The sequence below is a fragment of the Barbus barbus genome (genome assembly GCF_936440315.1).
Source record: "Barbus barbus genome assembly, chromosome: 45".
NCBI classification, from domain to species: Eukaryota; Metazoa; Chordata; class Actinopteri; order Cypriniformes; family Cyprinidae; genus Barbus; species Barbus barbus.
Genome location: NC_136723.1, coordinates 9044709 through 9062316, shown reverse-complemented (window position 1 = coordinate 9062316; position 17608 = coordinate 9044709). Strand labels below are relative to the sequence as shown.

The 17608-nt window shown below is 36.0% G+C and overlaps 2 protein-coding genes across 3 annotated transcripts in view; one reads left to right on the top strand and one right to left on the bottom strand.

Annotated features, from left to right (window-relative positions):
• The window catches only part of LOC306864238 (homeobox protein PKNOX2-like), a 67393-nt gene extending 55315 nt beyond the window's left edge, over nt 1–12078 (bottom strand). Inside the window, exon 1 of the mRNA XM_079408090.1 lies at nt 12024–12078. The gene's annotated coding sequence lies outside the window, so the exon portion shown is untranslated. The remainder of the gene's footprint in view (nt 1–12023) is intronic.
• Nucleotides 12079–12987: 909 nt separating this feature from the next.
• LOC306864073 (transmembrane protein 218-like) lies at nt 12988–16351 on the top strand. 2 transcript variants are annotated; one of them, XM_079407781.1, is made up of 4 exons: nt 12988–13155; nt 13389–13587; nt 13678–13780; nt 15854–16351. In XM_079407781.1, exons 2-4 carry the CDS (start codon nt 13478–13480, stop codon nt 15986–15988), a joined length of 348 nt encoding a protein of 115 aa, XP_079263907.1. In that variant the 5' UTR covers nt 12988–13155; nt 13389–13477; the 3' UTR covers nt 15989–16351. The 2 variants fall into 2 exon arrangements, with proteins under 2 accessions (XP_079263907.1, XP_079263906.1); XM_079407780.1 differs by having other exon boundaries at nt 13007–13155; nt 13454–13587.
• The last annotated feature ends 1257 nt before the right edge of the window (nt 16352–17608 follow it).

Here is a 17608-nt window from a genome sequence, read left to right as displayed (position 1 = left end):
AAACAAATCCTTCTGAATCTTTTAAATGGCACATCACCTCACCATGAAATTTTTATTTTCCTCAGACTTTCAGAGAAGAGTTTATGGGAACTTCAAAACCTGTAAACCACCGACCTCTGAATGGAAGAATCACACATTTTTATAAAGCCCATGATGTCACAGCAGCACTAGATTGCATCATAACGGCTATATTTTAATAAATAAATGTAAACTGGTTGTTTCATGATTGTTTTCAGAAATACTGAATTTAAACTTTACTGATTTCTACTGTATTTTTCATCAAATAAATGCGGCCTTGATGAGCATAAGAGAGTATGTACACTACTCTCTTATACTAATCAAGGCCACATTTATTTGATGAAAAATATAGTAAAAGCAGCAAATTAGTGAAATACTGTATTTTTAACATTTAAATATATTTTAAAACATAATTTATTCTTGTTATGGCAAAAGTTTCGCTATTCCAGTTATTCCTCCAGTCTTCATTGTCACGTGATCCTTTAGAATTTAGATTTTTTTTTAAAAGTCTTATTTTGATCAATTTTGTTTCCTTATTATACATTCTTATTATTCATCCTATAATTTAAAAAAGTCTATAAGATTTTTGGTCACCTTGCTGTGTGGAATATGCATCCCTGAGCTCATATGCTGTTTCGTTTCTCTCCGCTCACCGGAGCTTCTCTGGCCCTCAGCCAAACTCCAGCTCCCATCTGCCCAAACCCAGACACTCTCTGAGGCCTGCAGCTCGCTCTGCTTCCTGTCCTGGGACTTCAGGAATGAGAGCTGGGACGCAGGAGAGTCAGGCACGGAGCTTTCAGCAGATTCCCTGGTTTAAGATGATTTTCATGAGTCTGTCGCTTACACACAAGATGAGACACACACGTGCAGGCTCATGGAAACACATATGTGCAGTCTAAGGCCAGAGAATCAAATATGCAAACATCAGTGCTAATACATTACAAGTGTGCAATACCATTGTACTTATATGCGTTCTTGCATTACTGAGGCGGTAACACACTTTAGTAATCTGTCGATATTATTACACCAGATGTGTTAGTCCCTTTCAGTTCACTCAGCAGTCATCTTGGTATTGTCCCCAGGAAGCTATTTTTTTATGTAGGTAATAGGCATACAAGTATTTTACATTTATGCACGTGGCAGATGCTTTTATCCAAAGCAGCACTGCATTCAAGGTACACATCAGTTATCAGTTCTTGCTTTCCCTGGGAATCAAACCCTTGACACTGGGATTGCTAGTGTCATGCTCTACTGTTTGAGTTAAAATAGAATACTTTTTGAGGAATAAATAAAAAAGAAATATCTAAAAAAAAAAAAAGTAAAAAAAATAGAAAAGTAAATGTTACCTTGTCGGTAAAAAACAAATTGTCAGTAAAATCTGCAATAAAATAAAAAGCAATAAAAATGTGTTTACTAACTTTTTAATTCACAAAATTAAAAAAATAATAAAATTAAATTAAATTTTACTCATAAACTTATCTTTACACAGTTGCTCCCCCTGGCAGTAGCTCAGTTTTCTTTAAAAAAAAAAAAATGAAGTACATATATGACAGTTTATGCTAATTCCCGCTTTGAGATTGCAACAGCTATTTTGTTCATTGTTTAACTCATTTCAGAAACAAAATCCTTTCACCACAATGACAATAATATCCTTTTCTTGATACTTAATCTAGCTTTTAATTTAGTCTAAAGTACCATTTATCAGGTTTTCCCCAGCCACTGAAGCTGTATAATACTTGTTTAGGAAGGACAGTGAGGAATTCCCCTACCCTATATGCATTCACCATGACCTATCACTCTGTTTTTCCACCCTCCTTTTCTAACGGGAAGGAAAAGGTTAACCCTTTCGCTCTTGCTCAGGCCAGTTGTGTTTATTGCTAAAGTCAGCTGAGCTAAAAGGTGCGATGAGCTGTATTAAGTGTCTATGGTGGTTTATAAATACCTCTGGAGCGCATATGACCAGAAGAATTGTGGACTGGAACATGACACAAATATAAAAGGCAGGTGTATGCCATATTTTGCATTACTGCCACCTTCTGTGCTTTGCTTCACACTTCTGTTCCAAATCCAGCAAGGATGTATTAGCCACCTGGGTGCACGGGCCCAACTACTCTCCCTAACGGTGAGGGCATTCGCTGTCCTCGCTCTTACCAAAAACTTGTGTCATCCTACCCTGTCTATGGAAGAGCGCCACATGCATGCGTCTACATTTCCCCCACACTCTGGGGCAGCAGCTGTTTATGTTTCACTTTTAGCTCAGAGCTGTCATCAGTCCTTTCTGAAGGGCAATGCTATAAAGTTCTAACAGTCAGGGAGCACAAGATTGTTTTCCACGCAATTGTGGTCGATAAATGGCTGATGCATCGCTGATCAGTCTCCTGGCTGTTATTGCACCCAGTGTTTTGCAGGCTCGCATTAATATCATCCCCCGTATGGCAAGTGATGATTTCTCCAAAGACCATCCGTTTCTAGAGTTTCACACAAAGCGGGGCACAATTTTCGTCTGCTATATTTATCTCCCTATAAGTTTTCAATTGAACAGTCACCAGAAGTCTCACGGCTAGCAGCTGGAGAAAACTGAAGTACAGGCATGTGTCTGTAAAATCATCAACTAGTCAATTCCGTAAGGTCACCTACACAGTAGAGTTTACACTGCATCAGAGCAGACTGAAAATCCATTCATTTCAATGGCGAAGGTGCAGTGCAAAGAAAAAGTGGAAAAACATGATGGCTTTTGATATAATATAATATAATATATACATTTTAAATTATATTAATTATATATATATATATATATATATATATATATATATATGTATATATATATATACATGTATGTATATATATATATATATATATATAAGTTAACATTACAGTATTTTATATTTTATATATATATATATATATATATATATATATATATATATATATGTAAAATATAAAATACTGTAATGTTAATAATATTAATATATGTATATATATATATATATATATATATATATATATATATATATATATATATATATATGTGTATGTATGCATGTGTGTATGTATGTATATACAGTCATGGCCAAAACTATCGGCACCCTTGGTTAATATGATCAAAGCAGGCTGTGAAAATTAATCTGCACTGCTAATCATTTTGATCTTTTATTTAAAAAATTCACAAAAATCTAACCTTTCATTGGATATATGAATTTAAAATGGGGGGAAATATTGTTATGAAATAAAGGTTTTTATCTGTGTAATATATATGTCTGTGTAATATTACGTGGAAAACAATTATTTAAATAAATAATGTTAATTATATTTTACAATATATTTTATATTTATTCTGTGTATAATGCATATACAGTTCATATTAATGATTGATTGATTGATTAATTAATTAATTAATATGTGTATGTATATGTATATATATTATTATTAAAAATAAATTATATTTATAATTAATAATAAATAATAACCAATATATTAATGTATTTAAAAATATATAATTAATGTTAATTATATTTTATAATATATTTTATACATCCACCACACACACACACACACACTTATCTAGGATGATCAGACCTTATTTGAAGTGATACTCGCATGTAAGACAAAATTAAAAATATGGATTTGCCTTCTAATAACATTAATTATAATTCAGGATGCTATCCAGGATAATACAAATGAAAAGAAAAACTTTTCTAGTTTGGTGTTGATGCAGAGGGCTTGCTGATGTGTGGGGGTACATAAGACCAAAATGGTTGGGAAACGCTGCAGTAATGTGCTAATTTATTTTGAAGTAACTGCTTTGGGAATAAAAGATTGTTTAATGTTCAGAGATATTTCCAAACACTACAGTCAGAACACACTCAGTCTGCAACCTTTTATATGTTTACACTCCACTTGAAAGGAAACAACTTTATGCCTTATGGGGCCCCTAAAAACAAACCCGAGCTAGAAGCAGCGATATGTGGTTTAGCATAGTTGGAACATCCATTAGAAAGCCAAAAATATGCTGTTGAAGCCTTTTGTTGGCGACTGCAACCTCCTCTTAAATCTGAAATGACATGAGGTTTTCCCAAAACTGTCGGCACATACAGTACGAACGCAATAAAGCAGCTGGTGTGTGCGAGCGTGTGTGTGAAATCTCTCATGAGCTCGAGGAAGGCAAAGCACCCCGCAGCCTAAAATTGTGCTGCTTATACTGATGTATCAAATATCACCCACCAGCAGCGCTAAACAGCACTGAGCTCTGAGGAATTCAGATATAATGATGAACACTCGCACTGTTGGACTGATAAAAACAAGTACATATATAAATAGATAAATAATAGACAAATTAGCAACTTTTCAACACTAAATTGCACAGCGATTGTGGAAATCACTTTTCACTTATTAGAATAAATCATTTAGGGACATTACAACACTTTACAAGATTATTCTGCAACCAGTGTGGTACAATAACAGTAAGAGCCTCCCTTGAGAAAAGTATGTTTTTGTTGATGCTATGAGAACTCCTGCGTCATTTTGATCATAGAGATATTTTGAGCTACAATATTAATACAGAAACGAATCTCCATTGAAATCAGAGCAGTCACTGTGAGCCAGCTTTCCACACATTCCCAAATCCATTCCCCCTAACTTATGGAAAACAATTTACTGCAGTTGTCTGCATTCTGCATTTTCCCCTCCTAAAAATACCTAAAAATGTTCCTGGTAGCCTTTTTGACCAGAGTGGAAGGGATGTCCACTCTGGTCCCCAGAGATTCCCCCAGAGATGTCCGAAGGGGAAGGGAAGCCTAAAATTCCTTACAACTTGGTGTTTTTTATTTCAGCAGCTATCAAAAATAAATACATAAATATTTTTTTTTAATTATAATTTTGAATAAAACTGAAAATACATGTTTTTTTCTTAAAATATCTGCAATCATTTCAGAGATTCTTATTAGCCATATTTTAAACATTATGAATAAATCAAGAAAGCTTTCTTCTTTGCAATGTAACCTGATTTGTCAAAGTTTTTCTTCTTCAAAAATGAGTCTAATTCAGAGTGTTTCTTTGTGATTGTTAGTGAAATGTACTAGCAATTTGTCAATGAAACTTGCAACAAAAATTTTTTTTCAGTGTATTAAAGGGGTCATATGACGTTGCTAAAAAGAGCATTATTTTGTGTATTTAGTGTAATGCAATGTGTTTATGTGGTTTAAGGTTAAAAAAAAACATTATTTTACACATACTCTACATTATTGTTGCTCCTCTATGCTTCACCTTTCTGAAACTTATCGATTTTTACAAATCTCATCGTTCTGAGAAGCGAGGTGTGCTCTAATTGGCCAGCTATCCGGTGCATTGTGATTGGCCGAATACCTCAAGCGTGTGACGGAAATGTTATGCCCCTTACCGTATTGTGATGCCGTGTCCCAGCGCGACGAGACCAAAACAATAAAACCCATTATAAACGAGGCATTTGTTGCATCCAGTGGGGACATAATTACTGCACTTAAAAAAAAAAAAAGTTGAGTCAACTTAAGTTTTCTCAACTTGCTGTTTTAGGTTTATACAACAAAAAGTTGAGAATCTCCTACAAAAAAAGAACTCAAAAATCTGCTTAAGCTGGTTGCCTTAAAATTTTAAGTTGACTCAACTTTTTTTTTTTTACAGTGTGATTATAATGACTTATACTGTCTTTTTACGCGTCGCGTTGCATCGCGCTGCGCAAACATTAGCATGTCTGCATTTGTGATCGGATATACGACAAACAACAAGCACTACTCTACACTCCTCAAAACTTGCGTTTGAATAGTCAGTGGCAAATTCTTTACATATGAAAACATACTTACAGGCTGTGAGTCAGAAGCGCCAGACTGTTCTCGCAAAATTGGAATCGCCCCACTTTATAGAAACAGCCCCTGTGCACAGCTGGTATTGTAGGCTACTCTTCCAGGTTCAGGAAATAGTCCTTGGTAAAATGCGCTGCACACACTCTAATATTTGGGTTGAACTGTTCTAGAACAGTGTTGTAAAAACAACTTAACCAGTGATTTCTAGTTGTGTCCTCTTTTGGAAGCCCAAACAAAGTACTTTTGCTTTCACAACGAAACACAGCGTCTCCAGGACATGGCAACAATACTACAGAGAGAATAAAAATCTTGAAAAATCAGGTGTTATGCAAATCTTCCCACACAGTGACGTAGACATGTGGGGGCATGTTTGAATGAGCCTTAACTTTGTGTGAATGAGCCTTATCTATGCACAAACAGCTTGTAACACTCCAAAGAGAAAGGAAAACTTGAAATCGCATCATATGACCCCTTTAAGGAAAATTTTGCAGTTCACGTGTTTAGTTGAGGGCTTTTGGGGATAAATATCACTAAGCACCAAGTGTTTTCTCAAAAATCTGAAAAAAATTAAATAAATAAAAAACATAATATTTTGTATGTATACAACATATATTATTCATAGATCTCTAGATGTTTAGCATTAAAGGATTATTCAAAGGATCAGTAGCCCCTAAAATATCCACACTAAACTGGAATTAGTGGTCTCAGTAGAAATAAACAGTTTCCAAGAAGAAAAACTTTTGCAAGCTGTAAATCAAAGACTACGGCTAAAGCCACCGGGAAGCCAGGTGCTTTATAACGTCCCAGAGGCTGCTCCATCCTAATGCATTTTATTAGAAAGCAAAAAAAAAATTGTTCCTAACGGTCTTTGCAAAGCAACAGGCCAATAAAACTAGCTAGACCACTTTGCAAATAAAACTCAGATCCATTTATCTGGATTGATGTGCATTAATAATTCTTTTAAAGCGAGTGAATTAGACGCTATTCAGGAGTCACTCACCATATCTATAAGGAAAACCATTCCAATGCATTAATAAAAGGAAGAATAACTCAGTCTTTGCTGTTAAGTGATTCTGTCATGTACTGACGCCATTACAGACATTTTGCACACATACAGCTAGCGATCAATGGCTTTCAGTGGCTCTAAGCTTGAAAGAGGATGATGGGAACGTGGGGGGGTTCTGTTCAAAACACAACAAAAGATGCACAAATAGATCAGCGGGAGAGGAAACTCCGATATAGCTCAGTGTCAAAGGTCCAAATGAAATCAGGTGGTTGGAATCAATGGTGGTCTGTGCTTGAATGCTCCAGAGGACAGAGCAGGAAGTGTGAATGGGAGAAAAACATGCCTTTACGAATGATGTCATTGAAACGGGACGGAGCGAGATGCCACTTTCGGAGAAGATGGCTTTTACAGTAATAGATGAGAATTCAATGCACTATTTCAGCTCTAATAAAAACGCCGCACTCCAAAAGCCAGGAGAGTGAAATGCACACAATGCACCGCTGAAGAACATCTATCTCTCTCCAGTCGCACCAAATGACACCAACATATGAAATGTGTAAAACATGTGAGAACTACAATTCTCATGCTCGCTCTAATAGAGAAAATATTAAACATCATTCTCTCTCAACCTTAGTCAAGCACTCTCCTGCCTCTAGCACATTATTTTAATTTGACTGGTTATTATACTCATGCATATATTTATATATTTGGGGGGGGGGGGGGGGGTCATGAATTGGTCTTGGGCAGGTTTTTTTTTCCTACTTTGATCTCAAACAGAATTCAAATAAAATATTTTCAACCTTTGTCTGTTTTGAGAAAGTACTCAGAAATATAATAAATTCAGGATTCGGTGGAAGTGTTCATGTTTCCCTCAGTAACGCTGAGTACATTTATTTGGATTATCAGCATTTCACTAGAGATAAGAACAAAGGCACTTGGAGGTTTACAGTCTTGTTCAAGGTTTTTAAATTCAGAATTAATAATAAGCTGCTGCTAATTTGACTCTGCTTTTGATCCCGGTAAAGTAATTATTTTTGTTCTTATGAACAACTTTGTCATTTGCATGAGATAATAATAATAATAATAATAATAGAAAAAACATATATACAGAAAAAAAAAAGTTACCTATGCTTTTTCTAAAGAAACATTGTTCTGGGTGGTTGTCAGGGCATTGGTTGCTAAGGTGTTGCTCAATACTCATTGGTCAAATTCAAAAGATCCCACCCACAAATCACATGATATTCTGGTTTCTAGAATAGGCTTGGCTCCCTCCCGCAATGTAAGTTTAGGAGATTTTGCAGGCTTTTTAAAATCAAACTGAGGGCTTTTATGATCTTTTTAAGATGTGCACAAAACAAAATTACTGTAAATGACTGTAAAAACAATGATTTAAACAACATTTATGACCAAATAATTCAAATATTGTGATTCTTGTTTTTTTTCCAAAATTTAAGATCTCTTAAAATGATAGATATGACTTTTCTTATACAATTTAGGATATTTAAGAGTTTTTATGACCTAAAATTTAACTTTTTAAGGACCCACATAGACCCTGTTTGATGAACTGCCAGGCTGGTTCATTATAGTTCAGTAAAACTAAAACCATAAAGAAAAAAATCTTTACCTGAAATAAAATAAACATTAAGTGAAATAAAATATAAACAACTTTTTTTTTTTTCAGCTTATTTCAACATTACTCATTTGAATTAACATTATGTATTAAAATAACTAAAACTAAAACTTTAACTAAACATAAAATATAAAAATAAAAACTGATTCAAATTTGTAATACAAACTATAAAAATATCTCAGTGATACTAAAATAACAACTAACTCACTTCTAACAATTTCAAGTACTGTACCACTCACGTGTGTAGTACAAATGGTGTGGGACAAATTACATGCTTTTTTATTTAAAATTTTGTTCAAGCTGTTTTAAATGCTGCAGATATAGACATGAATATACGGATAGTCAAGGGCTGATTTTCATCAAGTCAGTTGTCATTTGGCGACATCTATTTAAGTGCATGACAAGTGCTGACATGCACACCAAAGGACGACTTCATCACATTTGTAAACATCAGATCATTGCTTCTTTTTGGAGACTGGCGTTTTCACGTCTGTGTTTTCTCACAAATCAAATCAACGTCAGTTCCAACACATCATGCCACGTCTCTCTCCAAGGGTGACATGAAAACAGCACGGCCTGTGATGTGAGCACCAGGCTGCGGGTGACAGTTAAGTGCCTACACACGTGTAAATCAAGCAAATCTTCCCCTACCTCCAGATCCCAGGAGAGGAGTTTGACCGCCGTGCCTAGCGGTAGGAGAGCAGCATAGTGAGGTCATTTGGATGCACAGCCGTCCAATGGCAATAACAGGCCCACACTCCTCAGAGAGCCATCAGGATCAGCAAAGGCTTAGCAGAGGAAGCCTGTAACAACAGAGCTCTGTCTCTGTGCATCTAAGAAGAGCGAAGAACAATGTAGCCTCATATTGCTTCACCTTGAAAACACAAGACCCCAGCAGACTACAGGCTGATGAATAATTCTCATTTGAGCCTGCATTTTTTATTTTGCACAGATACAACGAGTATCTCATTAACTGTCAACAGACAAACAACATGTGTACGATCTGAAAATGAGACCTGTTGGCATCAAAAACGACAAATTAGAAGGGAAGACAATTTTCTAAATAGCTTTATGCAAGTCAAGAAACATCACAATTGGTTTACAATCTTCTTTTTTTCTCAGTTTACTTCCCTCATTTAGGGTGACTGAGTCATTTTATTAGTGATTAGACCAAAAGAGCTCCGGGTCCTGCAGTATTGAACCTCAGATTGTAATTTGCTCATAATGTGGAGAAGGGGAATATGCAAATAAAGTCGGAGTATTTTGTGTTTGCAGTTTTGCCCCTGGGCAGCTTGTCCCGCAACACAAATCATCAATTAAGATCCCAGCAGGGATCTCGGCATTTAAATTAGCCCCATCCAACAACTTTTATCTTCCAGACAAAACATTACAGCTCCATGATCGCTTGCACCATAGAAATAAAACAGCTGATTAAATGAGATTTGACTTTGGGCGGAAAATGGACATGCAATGTCACTCCTATGTTGTTCTCATGTATGTTAAACAGATGCTACAGCAAGTTTGTGTCATAATATTTCTATATTTGACACTAAAGAAATTAAAATCTGCACTTTGTTGAGGCTTGTAGCCTACTGGAAAGACTGATCCCATTTAAGTATTTGTAGAGAGTGTTATTTATTTAAACGTGTTAAGAAAATGTTTTATTAAAATGCATTCAGAATTTAGCACTTAGTTGTTTTCTGATTAGTATTGTGAAAGGTGTTAATGTATTCTTCAGGTAAATATTAAATGAAGACAGTCAGAAAAAAGGATTTGAGATTTATTTTCTCACCGTTTTTGCAGAGAATGGAACTCAACATCGTAAATGATCTAATTAATGTATCAATTATTAAACAGTGCTCAGTTATTCTAATATAAAGCATGTCTGAAGGATTATCTTGGATTTCCAGAAAGTGTAATAAATATAACTTTATACAACTTTGTCTTTACACAATTTTGAAAAAGAGTCGTCACCTGTTTCTTACTTTTTACAAAGAACTTTACAATGTTCCCTGTTTTTTCGGTTTCAGCTCTGCTATTTTATGAAGAGAATCCAAATTTACAGAAAAAAGGTTTAATGTCAGAAACAAAAGTGAAAGTCACTAAACTTTTACAAAAGAACAAGTCTATATCCAATGAGGAACTCCATGTAATGCTATCTCTGCCACTCAAAACGGAAAAATAAGCTTCATGTTTTACAAATCAGAGGACAAATCTAAGAATTCACAAGAGAGCAATAAATACTTTACTACATGATTTGCCATCCAAACTATAAAAAATACACACAGTATGAATAAGGCACACAGAAATAGCCATTAAAATTACACCTTTTTTAAAGTAATAGTTGAACTATAGCTGTACTAGAACCCACATATTTAATAGTATTTCTGATATTTTTTACATGTGTTTACTGTGGTCAATTGCCTACAAGCAACCAGAAGAAGAAGAATACATTTTGGGGAAAAGATGTAACATAATGCAAATGCCACAAGCAACATAATGTAAAATATAAAAAAGACGGGGGACCTTAAAAGTTCACAGAAGTTCTTTCAAACAACATTTTTAACCAAAAACTTATATTACAAGTTACTCAGAGTAGCCTAAGTATTTTCAACTGTCCTACATAGTCGCGAGGTGGTAACCATAGCAACAGTGCGCTGTTTTTAGTGCCAGTATCGGACGATTCATAAACAAAACGTAAAACATTTTATTGTTCATTAAATGTTTATTATAGATTCACATGCCACACAACATTTTAAAAATACGTTTAAAATGTTGTCATTACCGAAAAAAAAAAATCGCAAAATGTACCTGTATTCTTAAAAAAGTTGCCTCCCTGTATAAGTCATTGTAGGCTATAATTTGTATAATGCAGGCAAACTGTGATTTTATTTTCTTAAACACTACTCTGATAATGTGCGATAAACCGGCACAAGATCTGAATGCCATATAAACATTAACTAAGCAATATCTTGTTTCAAAACTGAACAGTCATAAACGAACACTAAAATACAAATAACTCATTCAAAGCCAACGAGACATAATAATAGCTCGAAACAAATCACTAGCGATATCAAAACACATCACAATTATAAATATGAATTTAGATGCGTAAGTTATATTTTTGCGCGTTATGAATATGACGCATCACTACGGAAAAGACAATAAAATGCCCTTTAAAACCCAACAAAAATGTCGACACAAAAATTACCACCACATTTCACAAGTCCCCAAACGCATCATCCACCAAACAAAATCATCCAGAAAGACTCCCCAAACTGCACGGCATCTTCTCTCGTCTTTCCTCTCGTCCTCCCTCCTTCTATCTCACTCGTTCTCTTCCTCCTCCTCCCTCCCGCTCACTCACTCTCTCTCTTTCCCTCACTTTCTCTCTCCCTCTCTCTCTCTGTCTATCATTCTCTCCCCTCAGCCCTCGGCCAGTCTGTATGAATAATGTCCTGCCTTTTGTAATGAGAGCGAGAGGGAAAAACACGCTGAGTGTTCGCTCTGACATTGAAAATGAATGACAGCTTACCTGAATGCCAATCTTCATCAGACTGACACCAGGCTGACAACACAGCCTATACTCCCCTACACAAGCCGTGACGTCTGCCATATCAGACCCCTCCCACCATCTCCCCCCTCGTACCCCTCGCTGCCGAGCGTACACCTCCGCGGTTCCTCTTCCACTGGCGTTATTCCGTGCCGAACACCCCGGGCCCTGCACGCGCATCTCCGGTTCGTTAGCAGCGGAGCCCGCTGGCCCCCTATCGGCATCAAACGAGACCTACAGTCGGCTGCAGGTCGCCTTGGCTGTTCGCCTAGACGGAAAGCAGAGGAAACCTATTTATTTGTGCCACAAGAAACGAGAAAAATCCCAAATGTATGTTTAGTTAGTTATATACAAACTTAACCCATATGCTACAAGCAGAGTCACGACTGAGAAAGACTAATCTAGATCAAATATGCTAGGGGTATTCTTTTTTTTTCTTTTCCTTTTTGATAGGACCCCGATATAAATCTAAAACGATTTATGTCTAAAATGTTCCTGTATACAGGCTCACAATGTGATATTACTAAAACTAAAACAACAGGTTATTAACATTAATTGTATTTTATATTGCCATTGTACTGTAGCCAAATAAAACCAAAATATTATATATTCAAATGAAGGTAGTAATAATAATGGATGTAGGCCTGCATTTGCACACACACACACACACATACACAGACAGACAGACAGACAGACAGACAGACAGACAGACAGACAGACAGACAGACAGACAGACAGACAGACAGACAGACAGATAGATACATAGATAGATAGATACATAGATAGATAGATACATAGATAGATAGATTTATACAACACTAATTTAATGTACAACACAATATAATATTATTATAATTGAGCTTGCACATACAACAAATGATTTATACTCACTACGTATGCTCAGTATTCACATAAACTACAACTCCCAGCATACTGTTCGCGAGATACTGCAACCTGATTGGTCTATTCGCGACACAGGAAGTGTGGAGGTAAACAGAAGCTACGGTGTTTCCATGGAAATATTTTATACTTTCTGCAGCGTGTATCTTGTCGCAAATCAGTATATTTTTTTTAGAACTACGCAGTTGGTTCCAGCATTCGTTTGTTTTATGAGGTAAATATACACACTGTTTAGAGTAGCCGTTAAAGGTCTACAAGGGATTAACGTTAGTTTGCTGGTTTAAGCATTCATTTTTGATTAACTGCACGCTTCCCATCGTTTACTTCCTAATTATGCTAACGTTAGTTGAATTGAGTTTAAAAAGCAGTAAGTGTCTAGGAATTGCAGCCAGATTAAGATAGACGCGCCACTTGGTTTGGGTTCATAACATCATCTTATACTTCCAGTGGATTTAGCGCATGCATCCATCACAACACGCTTCCTAAACACAAGAAATACATCTCTCGTCCAGCTACAGGCCGTGTGAGAGGTGAGGATGGCCGATGTGGTGTTAGGCGCTGGGACAGGTGTGTTTATCATCGCTTTAATCTGGATAGTGACTCTCGCGCTCACCATCGTTCTGTCGCGCGCAACCGACCCAACAAAGTGAGAGCATGCTTTCAGGTTTTCGACACATGCTCTGTCTGTAGTAGCGCTATTGTATCATGAATAATCACGATGTTATCGCCTCACCAGGTTAGGAATCATTCCTATATTTCTTCTGGCGCTCACCGTCACACTGGTTTTAGTGTTCTTCCCGCGCGCCCCTGAAGTTCCCTCTCTTGAGAAAGCAGTTCAGGTGAGTGCAGTAATATTTGCATAATGTGCTTTATTATAAAAATAAAGGAATTGTCCTAGCCTTGCCAAATTTACAGACAAACATATGAAAAGCTAAAGTACAAGTGATTTGATAAGTAGGCACTATTCTTTTGTTTTATTCAATTCTGATATTCATGCTTGAATAGAGAGTTAGGTGCACTGTACAGCTCTCTGTGTGAGTTATATTTGACAAAGACATGTGCTGGTTTATCTCTCCTCAACAGCAGACGAGCACAAACACAACAGCTTTTTTCCCAAAGTCTGTCTTTGCCAAAACCAGCGCTCTGAGCTGCCAACTCACCCACTTGTCTGCACAAACAAACCCAAACCATTTACCTTTCAGTCTTCAATAACACAACAGAAACATGTTGACTGAATCAAATGTTCCCCTGACTTCGACCTAAAATTATTAGATTACCCACTGGTACATTTGGTTTGATACATAGACTTGAAATCTCACAAGTTGCATAGTGTAGTTCTTTTAATATCTTGCAACAGATGTTCTCAGATTTACAACTCAAATTTTTGTTATCAGCAAGAGGTGTTAGGAAGACATGCAAAAACACCTTTTAGAAGTTGATACCATGTAGGTTAGTGCACAAAAGTTAGCTTTAATCAATTTAGGAATAAATAGAAGATCTGATATTGGAACAACAGAAAGATAAATTGCAAAAACAAAACAGCATGCAAGTCTCTCATTACTATAAGCACACATGTAGTACCGTACATTGTGCAATAGTCTCTCATTTGTGCATAGCCCCAAATCCATGTTACACCCGTTGCTGATTTGCTTGCAGCAGGTATGACTAGACAACAGTTTTTTTCTTGATAGGTGACGGTGTATTGTATGAGAAATGGGTAACCCCTCGCTGTTGTACAAAGGAATAATATCACAGTGCCAATTAGGCCAGCCCCAAACAGGAGCTCACTGCCACACATTCGATGCCACATTAATAAAACATGGCCTCTGCTCTGTGCTTCGCTAGCCGGCTAATTGGCAAATTAGAAAGTGAGCTGCGTTAAACGAGAGAACACTGCATTCGCCTGAGACCGAGCCCCCTCCCACATACACATGCACAGACACACACAAAGACATCTCTCTGTCTGTAGTTTAATGTAGGTTGTGGCCTCTCCCATGGTTTAGGCCTCATACTCTAGTTCAGGTCTGTAGGGACATAGAGTGTTGTTAGTATGCAACACTATCACCCTGTTCAGCATTAATTCATGGAGGAAAAACAGACAGCAGAGTAAGAAATAATAGCAAAAAATAAGTGATATTTTTCAGAAGTATGATAAATTAAAGGTAAATCCTGCTCTCTCTCTCTCTCTCTCTCTCTCTCTCTCTCTCTATATATATATATATATATATATATATATATATATATATATATATATAATTATTATAGTAATGTTTAGAATAATTAAGTTTAATAAAAAAAAACTATCATCCTTACCAAGGCAGCATTTGTTTAATCAGATACAGTAAAAAAAAAAAAACAGTAATACTGCAGATATTATTACAATTTAAAATAAGTTAAATAATAAATTATTTTAAATAATTTTAATATTTTAAAATTTTGCTTATTCCTGTGATGGTAAAGCCATTACTCCAATTTTCAGTGTCACATGATCCTTCAGAAATGATTCTAATTTTCTGATTAGCTTTTATTTGAAACAAATCTTTTGTAACAAATGTTTTCACCTTTAATCAGTGTGTCCTTGTTGAATGATAAAGTGTAAAAATGTAACCACTTCATATAAAGTGTGTGTGCGTGTGTGTATGTATGCATGCGTGTATATATATATATATATATACCCACACATGCACACACTTCATTAGTGTCTATGGTCTAGTGAGGTGTCTCAGGTTGCAGTTAAATTTCTCAAAAGAACCCTGCTGACCTCTAGTGGAGAAAAGCCCATTGTACTGAATGGATTTCCTGTTAATTAAAAATATTAATGGAAACATCAAAGCCCTCATGGCTTTAATTACTTTCCAGTAACTGTATAATATGTTAAATAATTCACACCGTAAGCCTGTGATGTTTTTCAGATAGTGGATATGTTCTTCATCGGCCGCTATGTGCTTCTGTCTTTGGTGAGCATGGTGTTCTTGGCAGCCCTGTTCATGTTGCTGCCCTTACATTTCCTGGAGCCCGTGTATGCCAAGCCCCTGAGAACACACTAGACCATGAGGCTTCATGTGCCAAACTCCTACAGATATCCCAAAGCGGGGTAGTCAACCTGGCAGCGCCGTCGATCAACGAGCCCCGCTTGAGATGAGAGGACAGCAGAAGGTTCCAGGGCTTTTGTCTTCTTGTCCAAATCAGAGATGTCCACATCTTTCCGAGAGCGCAGCACAGAGGGGTTTGAATGCAGCATGTGCAGTGCTAACGTTTTCAGAAGGGTGTGGTGGGATAAAGTTTTGTATGTCAGATATGTAATTGGAAAATTAAGTTTGTTTTTTGGAGCCTTTTATTTTTCCGTTTTGTCCATTTAAATGTAGTGTATTTTTACTGTTGAAAATAATTAATACATCTTATTTTATGTCAAACCTTTTTAGTATGTTTGTTTCTTTAATTAGTGTTGTTTGCTAAGGAGAGCATTAGGATTAGGGTTTTTTCACAGTGACCTAGTCAACGATTCCTTTAGACTGGTTTTGTGAACGATTTTGTCAATGAGTCAAACTCGATCACCAGTTAAGTCTGATTCATGAGTGACAACTTGATCAAATCATTCATTGAAATGATCAGATGCAAAACAAAAGATTAATTCCCCAATCCAACATAATAAGCATCATTATTGCTTACTATATCACTGTTTTTTTTTTTACTATTGCTCATATTTGGAGATGTGGAGTGTTTTTTTTCCCCAACTTTGACCCGTAACTCACCCGTAACCTGGCATCTCAAATTGTGTGGCTCATTGAGGAAAGGTGCTCTTTTACTTTTCGAAGTGATTAGACATACTTTTTTTCTTGTGGATGATAAAAAGGAAAATCCCATTTAATAATGCCAAATGTCGAGAGCACATTATTGTAGCGTACCTTCTTAAAAATGCTATTTATTGGCATTTAACATCTATGGAACCTCTCCGTTACACAAAAGGTTATTTAGCTTATTAAAATTTTCTTCGCACTAAGAAAAATGGTTATGAAATGTTCACTGAAATGTTCTTTAGGGAACTGAAAATCATTCTTCTATGGCATCAAACCCCTCTTTTGGAACCTTTATTTCTAAGAACATAAAATCCACAAACTCTTTAATATACAGTGCTCTCTTAAGACTTCTTAGGTGTTGCATGTGCATACTCAAACTGCGTCCTGTGTATTTGTCCATGCTTTTGCGATAGAATTTAATTATTTTCGCTCCTTGTAAAAGGTTTTCACAAGAGATCAATGAAAATACTACTTTTTACAAATTTTGTTGGTTGAGCGTGAACTACATCTGAAATTATTCACCAATCAAAAATGGATCTTTAATTTATTTACAATTAAATATCTTTTAAAAACATTATTTAAATGTATCATATAAATGTGCAGGAATGGGGTGATGGTTTTGACATAAATGACCTAGTCTACCTAATTGCTTCACAAAACCAGCAATTTTACACTGCAAAATGCACTTCAGTCATAATCACTGCATATTTTCAGTGCCTTTGCTGCATGAAATGACATTATAAAACCCCAGTCCATTAATTAGTTATCTGCAAACTCAAATTCAAACTCCATTTCACTCATTCAAAGCTAAAACCAGACAAATTTCATTTTCTTGGTCCCATATTGACATGCTAATTTTGGCCTTATGGA